Source organism: Dasypus novemcinctus, chromosome 27 (genome assembly GCF_030445035.2).
Source record: "Dasypus novemcinctus isolate mDasNov1 chromosome 27, mDasNov1.1.hap2, whole genome shotgun sequence".
Lineage (NCBI taxonomy): Eukaryota > Metazoa > Chordata > Mammalia > Cingulata > Dasypodidae > Dasypus > Dasypus novemcinctus.
This window is the reverse complement of record NC_080699.1, coordinates 46,749,781-46,758,604: the sequence shown is the minus strand read 5'-3', so window position 1 is coordinate 46,758,604 and position 8,824 is coordinate 46,749,781. Positions and strand designations below refer to the sequence as shown.

The 8,824-nt window shown below is 35.1% G+C and overlaps 1 protein-coding gene and 1 pseudogene across 1 annotated transcript; both read left to right on the top strand.

Annotated features, from left to right (window-relative positions):
- The first annotated feature begins 411 nt into the window (after positions 1-411).
- Positions 412-1,344, top strand: LOC101427103 (olfactory receptor 5AP2-like). Its single transcript, XM_004456191.2, has one exon. It carries the CDS (start codon positions 412-414, stop codon positions 1,342-1,344), a length of 933 nt encoding a protein of 310 aa, XP_004456248.2.
- Positions 1,345-6,111: 4,767 nt separating this feature from the next.
- Positions 6,112-7,615, top strand: LOC101426672 (cap-specific mRNA (nucleoside-2'-O-)-methyltransferase 2-like; annotated as a pseudogene).
- The last annotated feature ends 1,209 nt before the right edge of the window (positions 7,616-8,824 follow it).

Sequence of the window (8,824 nt, the reverse complement as noted above, 5' to 3'; positions counted from 1 at the left end):
GCTCATCACATGGGTCAGCAGGCTGTTTGAGCCTTGGACCTCCCGTGTGCTAGGTGGACGCCCTATCCATTGGGCCAAATCTGCTTCCCACAGTTGTTTTTAAACACTGTCTCTGACGCAGATTACAATCATAAATGTTAACTCTTTATTAATGCAAGTTCAAGTAGAGTTATCAGTTCTTTTGATTTCAACTGATTTTTACTGTATGTGAAATATGGGCTAGGTTATTTTCTCCATTCAAATATAACCAATTCTATTTAAAAGTATATATAGAATACAGAAAAGAGGGAAATGTATTTAAGTATTTCTGAAGAAAATAACTAAAGCCTGAAAAATTAACAGGATTCTTTGTATGTTATTGTAACTGAGTTAAATATATCTTTTTTTGTCATTTCTTTCTTTGTCGATTAGATGACCAATCAGAGCACGGTGGCACGATTTATCCTACAGGGCTTCTCAGACACCCCAATTGTAAATGCTTTCAGCACTAGTGTTTTTCTGATAATTTACATCTTTGGACTCATGGGGAATATCTCTATCATCACAGTGATTATCGAAGATCACCAACTCCATACCCCCATGTATTTCTTCCTGAAGAACTTGTCCTTCCTAGATGTGTGCTATACCTCAGTCACCATGCCCAAAGCCATTGTCAATGCCATCTTGGGTTCCAAGGATATTTCCTTCACAGAATGTGTGGCCCAGCTCTACCTGTTCTTCACCATGGCTGCCACTGAGTGTTTCCTGCTCACTGCCATGGCCTATGACCGCTGTATGGCCATCTACAGACCCCTTTTCTATGGTGTCATAATGAGCAGAAGCCTCTGCTGGGAGCTTGTTTCCACTGCCTGGATTTTGGGGGCCCTCTACTCCATTTTCCATGCCATCAACACATTCTCCCTCCCTTTCTGTGGACCTAATGTCATTGATCACTTTTTTTGTGACATTCCTCCTGTCATGAGGCTATCTTGTGCTGACTACCAAGTGAATGAAGAATTGATCTTTATATACAGCAGTTGCATCATCCTGGGAGCCTTTGGGCTCACTCTAGTCTCTTACATCTGCATTATCTCTACCATCATCAAGATCAATCATGTTCAAGGCCGCTGGAAAGCCTTCTCAACCTGTTCCTCCCACCTGACCAATGTTCTCTTGTTTTATGGAACTGGGAGTTCTATGTACCTGAGACCTATATCCAACTATTCTCCAATCCAGGGGAGGTTGACTGCTATATTTTATTCCATCATCACACCTACTTTGAACCCTGTTATCTACTGTATGAGGAATAAAGAAATGATGGCAGCCCTGAAGAAAATGTGCCATCGTATACAGAGAAAAAATTGAAAAGCATTTAATATAAAGTACACTCCAGCAGTGCCCTAAGAAATCATTATTTGATTTATATATATATACATTCATATATGTGTGTATATATATATATGTATATACATATACACACACATTTGTTAGATTTGGAGTACATGTATACTGATAAAGAAATCTGGATTTTTTAGATATTTCAGCATTTGCTGTCTAATAAAACAGCTAGATAAAGTATACTTTAATTTTCAATGCTTTATCTAATAAAATATATTCATTGTGGTTTTTAAAATTATAAACCAATTATTTTTTAATATGATACATTGAAGTAACTTGGTATAAGAAAAGAATCTGAATTTTAAATGACAGTGTTTTTCATAGAACACACCAAAAACACAACTATTCATCTCTCTTCCCTTAAAATTGTGAAATCAATTAGCTAAGGTAGCCAAAATGATTATTTTTTTGAATTAACTTAGTATTGATTGTGACATTGACCTGTTATGTAGTCAAGATGTTTTCCTGTTTCATATTAATTAGTTTATGCCAAATTAAGTAGCATGTAAATCTTAAGAAAAAATCAAAAGCAGAGAAACTTTTCTATCATTAAATTTTTGTAACAATATTCATTTTATCAGAAATAATAAAATTATATACATTAGTGATAAAATTGAATAATGAAAAAATCCTATTTAAATTTAAATTGACAATATATACTTATACTTACTTAAATCTATCAAAAATCCTGTCTACTTTCTGGTAAGTTACCTTTAAATATGTTTGAGTTAAAAACTAAAAACAATTTTGTTTTATGAAATTTTTATCATACATCTTTCTATTTACATATTTGCTTAATTGTTTTTATTTCCCCTGAGCAATTTCTAAACAACCTAAGTAAATAACTAAATAAAATGTTTCCTGCTTTATTTAGAAGAAAAAGCAAGCAACAATTTCAAAACTGTAGGACTTATATAAAATATCAAATTATCATAGTTTTGAAAAATGAATAATTTATAGATGGAGAGACCAACGATCAAATTTGATAGACAATATTTCTTTTATATTATTAATATATAATTTTGTATATTTGAAAGGTATATTTTAGGAGCTTTTCTTTTTAAAAAAATAATATTTTATTGAGATATATTATTCATACATGAACATAAATAAACAAGTGTGTAAAAGTTGTGAAATTACAAAACAAACATCCATATCATCACAAGACTCCCTCGTGGGGGTTATTTGGGACAATGTGCACTTAGGGAGGGCTTCTATGGAAAATGTAAGTGTTCATTCTGTCATAGTGTGCTATATCAGTGGGTGGAGACCCACACAATAAACAAGAAAATATCACACTCCCATCCTGGGGAGTCCTGCTATGTTCTCAATTAGAGGGACAGAATTGCTTGAGAATATAGGCAGTACCTGATAAAAGAAAACCGACCAATATGTCAAACCCACAATATTATTCAAATTAACCATAAATCTTTTTCTTCACAAATTGAAACTTAGTGGTTATCATAGATTCTCAGCGGAAGAGGAAGGAAGAATAGAACAGATGGAATGTAGGGTATTTTTAGGGCATTAGTATTGTTCAGCATGATCTTGCAATAATGAAAACAGGCCACTTCAAATTTTGTCAAAACCTATAAAAGTGTACAATCCAAAATGTAAACAATAACGTAAACCATAGAGCACAGTTAGTAGCAATCTTCAATATTTGCACAACAATTGTAATAAATGTACCATTGACATGTAAACAGTTATTAATAGGGGAGAGGGAAAAAGGGGAAGGATGTTGTGTTTATGTGAATCCCCTATATTCTCTACGTGGCTTTTCTATATCCTAAAGCTTCTTCGAAGATAAAGGAGCTTTTCTTCTGACCTTGAACCACAAAAATTATAGTGCACCATATATCAGAGTTCCTTTACTCATTTTGAACTGTTTATTTTTAAATTATTTAAGTTATTGATTCTATAAATAAACAAAACATCTCAGTATTTAAATATGGGCAGACCTCAAAGATATTGCAGGCTTGGTACCAGATCACCTAAATAAAGTGAATACTGCAATAAAATGATTTGCACAAAAATTTTTGTTTTGCTGCATAACCAAAACTGCCTAAAAAGTTATTTTAACACTATATTATAGTTTATCGTCTTGTTTTGCTCCTGTTGTTAAATTGTTTTCTCTCTAACTCTGCCTCCTCTTCCTCCATTTTATATGGACCCTTGTTATTGCATTGGATTCACCAGTTAACTTATTGTTTGTTCAGTCCATATTCCCATAAAAGTTGATATCCACAGTTTCTGAGCATTAATTCATGGACATACTGGGGATCATTATTGAGACTTCATGCTATTTTATAATGCAATAGCATTATGTCTAAGGAAATAATGTGCACAGATAAATTAAAATGTGACGCAGGGATACATAGTGTGCATGAGCTTTTGGAAAAATGATCCTGGTAGACTTACTCAACGCAGGGTTGCTACAAACCTTCAATCAGTAAAAAAATGCAACATCTGCAAACTGTAATAAAGAAAAGCATAATCAAACAATTTATGCCTATAAATAATAAATCGAATGAAAGCCTCTCTTAAAAAGGTTTGGTACACTTAACTTAAAAATTCTGATGGTATGCTATGATAGTAGATATATCTGGAATATAAGGATTGATAATTTTAAATGACAGAATAATGGAAATATATGTATTTGGCAAATACTAACTAAAATAAACCTGATGAAATAGTAATATTTCCAGGCAAAATTGGCATGTCACAGAATGTCACTTACCTTAAGATAGATATTATTTAATTATGAGTATTTTATTTTGCAGGATGACATGAAAATTCTAATTTGTGATAGAGCCACACGCATAAACTGAAGAAATAGTTATATTTGGGGGCACATTTTAACTATTTCTGCTACTGATAAATGGATGTATTGGTTTCCTATTGTTGTTATAACAGATTACCACAAACCTAGATATTTAAAAGAGCATAAATTTATTATTTTATATTTCTGGAGGTTAGGGTTCTAAACTGGGTTTCACAGGGCCAAAATCAAGGTGCCAGTAGATCTGAGATCTCTCTGGAGTCTATATGGCAAAATTCTATTTCCTGACCCGAACTAGGATTTTAGAGCTATGTTCCTTGCAGTCCTTGACCCATGCCCCACTTTTTTTCCATTTTCGAAAACTTCAATGTGCATAGCCTCCCGAAATCTTGTTTTGCTACTGTTGTCATATTGTTTTCTATCTGACTCTGTCTCTTCTTCCTCCCTCTTACATGGACATTTGTTATTGCATTGGACTCACATTGTTAATTCATTATTTGTATAGTCCTTATTCCCCAAAAAGTTGATATCCACAGTTTCTGAGCATTAATTCATGGATATACTGGGGACCATTATTAAGACTTCCAGAGAAAATTAAAAGAAATAATAACAGTGAAGAGCTGAGAAAAAAATAAATAGTACCTATAATGGTCAGATGTTAAAAATTGCCTCTTACTCTTGCATAATGTGGATTATTTTACAGTGCAAATGAAACATTTATGAATATCAGTAACTTGGTAATTCAGAGTGAAAACCTCAAGGACCTTTAAAGGAAACGATTTACAGAGTCCAAATGAAAGGTATACCTATAGAATAAAAAAAAAAAGAATAATCTCAAATCACTCATGATTGGAAACTAGAAACACATTGCTATGTTACAAAAAGCTCAAAGAAAAATCATGACTGAAATTTTTAAAAAAATGTACTGAATTATAAGGAAAATACTTCATATAAAAATCTATGAAAGTCTTCCTAAGTGTAGTTTTGTGTAATTTTATAACCTTATATTTTGGTATTAAGGCAAAGGTAAAATAATAAAGCAGCATTCATTGAAAGAAAAGAAATAATAAAAAAAGGGAGGGTAAAATTAAAGAAACAAAAATTTGGTTAGAAATAATAAAAGCCAAATTTGAATTGGTGCAGATATGAAAATGATACTTAAATTTCTGCTTCTGTGTGGAGGTTGAAAGTCACAAGGGGACATTAATTCCATTCTAACAATGAGAAAAATCTGAATAAACTATATAACAGAACTTTTAATGTCCTACCAGAGAGTTCAAATTCCAGAGGAAGAGAATTCCCTCCAAGGAGAGAATAGATATAAACTGTATTCACCTTTGGTAGGGCATGGGACACTGAATATTGAGCAAACGTGGTGAATATTGATTTAAAGATCATAGGTATGGGAAGGATTGAAGAAGGAATAAAGGTGACTAGAGTGAAATGAGAATTTAGAGAATAGTGTGAATTATTAACTAATGAAATGTGAATAAAAGTCAATTCTATTATGATTATAAAGTAAACATTGTGGATTAGATTTTTTAAGTATTTCATTTATTTTTTTATGAAACACTCAATTATTACAATTGCTTTTTTTTTTGTCCTGTTTTATTAGAGAAGTTGTAAGTTTTACAAAACAATCATGGATATTATACAGGATTCCCATACATCACTTCACCACCAACATCTTTCATTGCCATGGAACATTTGTTACAAATGTCGAAAGAACATCCTCAATGTGTTATGACTAATTACAGTCTATATCTTACAGTTGATGTATTTTCCACACAAACCACGTTATAATTAACACCGTGTATTTTAATTGTCTATTTCTGAGTCTATGAGAGAATGTTCTTGTATTTGTTCTGTTAATTACATTAAAAAATTGGCAAGTCATTTCCATAGATACTTTCCAAAGAGGAAATGCAAATGGCTAAAAATCACAGAAAAAGATGCTCTATGTGACATGCTATTCGAGAAAGGCAAATGAAAGCTACAGTGCGATATCCTCGTATATCTGTCACACTGGCAGCTATTTAAAGAGCAGGGAGAGGGTCCTCAGGCCACCAGTGTCGGCCTTCAGGCCCCCTACCCCAGGTGTCATCTGTCTCAGCTCCCAGTGCTGCAAGCCTGGGTCCAGCGATGCGACTTTTGACCTCCGGGCCCTTCCTCTCCGCCCCGCGCCTCCAAGGGCTGCGAACCCGGGAGCAGACAGGGGAAGCAGCACCTGGGGCAGGAGCAGAGAACGGCCTCCTCCTGTGAGGAGAGCGAACGAAGCGCAGCCTCCCTGGACCCAGTGGCCCGAGGTGGGCATGAGCTACGATTTTAATTTATCTTGAAACTGACAAGTGCAAGAAGCCTCCAGTTCCTCAGATAGCAAGCTCTGAGAAGTTTAGCAAAGATGTTCTTGCTGGCATTTTAGAAAGCTTTGCCAAGAAATTTTCTTATGGTAAGCCATAAGATCAGTGGCAGTTACCAGATGCCAGTGAGATTTTCACCTGTGACCACGCAGAATTTAATGCATTTCTTGACTTGAAGCACTCATTAAATGAACTTAAAAACCCTACTGAGTGATGAAAAACTAAATGAGTGACATGAGCACACTGCCTTCACTAATGAAGCTGGAAAAATAATTTTTTGCATGAGAAAGTCTGCAAATGCTGAACTTTGTACTCAAGCCTGGTGTAAGTTTCATGAGTTTTATGTAGCTTTCCACTTACTCCACAGGAAGCTTTTCAGAATGGAAAACTGAATTCTCTACACCTTTGTGACGCTCCTGGAGCATTTATAGATAGTCTCAATCACTTAAAATCTCGTCAGTGCCCCTGTGATGGGAGTTGGGTAGCCAATACTCTGAATGTGTACCATGAAGCGAATGATAATCTAATGATGATTATGGATCACCGGTTTATTGCAAATACCTTGTATTGGTGGCACTTTGGCCCAGATAACACCCGTGATACCATGACCCTGAAATATCTGACTGCACTTCAGATTTTCATAAGCAGCACGGCTACCATTCACTTGATCAATTCAAATGGGAGTTTTGATTGTCAAGGAAACCATGTGAACAGAAAGCTTTATCTCTTCTTTGCATTACTGTGAAGTTGACACTGCTCGACAACTCTTGCAGTTGGTGGTTCTTTTGTTCTGAAGATTTACTTTGTTTGAACATTATTCCATAAATCTGATGTACTTGCTGAACTAGTCCTTTGAACAAGTCCATGTTTTCAAGACTGCCAGAGCAAGGCAGGAAACTCAAAAGTCTATGTGGTATGTCTCCACTGTAAGCACCACGAGGCCATCCATTCTCTGTTAGCTAAGTTGCTGCTGAATGTTGGGACTAAAATGACCAGCAAAGCTCTCTTCACCCGTCACGTGATTCCTGAATCTTTTCTTAAAAGAGGTGAAGAATGCTGTGTGTTCTTTCCTAAATATCAGCTGCAGACTATTTGATACATGACATTCACTGTACTTAAGCTATTGACCCATTTGCTTTAAAAAAAAAAGATTTATTTATTAAGTTCAAAACCCCTCATTGTTTTGAACTTGCTGTCTGCGCTCTGTGAGTTCTGTATCTGCTTGTCTTCACTTTAGTTGGTACCAGGAACTACTCTTGGGACTTTCCAGAGTGGGAGAGAGGTGCTCAATCTCTTGCACCATCTCAGCTCCCTGGTCTGCTGCATCTCTTATTGTCTCTTCTCTGTCTCTTTTTGTTACATCATCTTGCTGTGCCAGCTCTCTGTGTGGAGCAGCACTCTGTGCAGGTCAGCACTCTTGCACAGGCCAGCACCCGACATGGGCCAGGTCTCTGCTCAGGCAAGCTTGCCACATGGGCCATCTTGCCTTTTACCAGGAGGCCCTTGGAATCTAACCCTGAACCTCTTATATGGTAGATGGGAGCCCAATTGCTTAAGCCACATCTATTTCCCAACCCAGTTTGCTTTTATGGTTCAATTGAAATTTAGTGTGCTGTTTTATGAATATTTTACTGACTACAGTCCTCCAACTAGAAAGGTTATCAGGCTAGCTTGAAACCAAAGAACATGTTTTAAACAGTGGAATATAGTTTCTCATGTCTAATATTCTCCTGTGTCATAAAAAGCTTAGTTTAGTAATGACATAGTTATTTTTAACTTCCAGGAAATAATCTGTGAACTAAAAGATTATTTCAAATTGCAAAATAGTGTTTATAGCCTCATTTTGAGGACATAATGTAGTGATGAACACAGTGAATATGGAAGAAAAAAATTTCATGCATTTGGAATGATGGTTCAGCTTTTTAAAAACTTTAACCTTTACTAATTCTCTTTTCTGTATGAAAATAGCATGTTACCAAGAAGATTAGTCATGAAATGGTTATTTTATTAGTTTACATTTTTATTTCTTTTGAATTGTTTGTATTTTACAGTGTAATATGAGCTTTTTTTTGTATTCCATTATACATTCATGAATAAAGTCATTAGTATAGAAAACATAAACAGAGAACAGCAAATATTGGAGAGGATGTGGAAGAAAATGACTCCTCATCCACTGTTGGTGGGAAAATAGTATGGAACAGCCATTGTGGAGGATGATTTCATGGTTCTTCATGAAGGTAACTGTAGAATTGCCATATGATCCAGCTATCCCACTGCTGGGTATATTTCTGTGGGAGTTTGATAT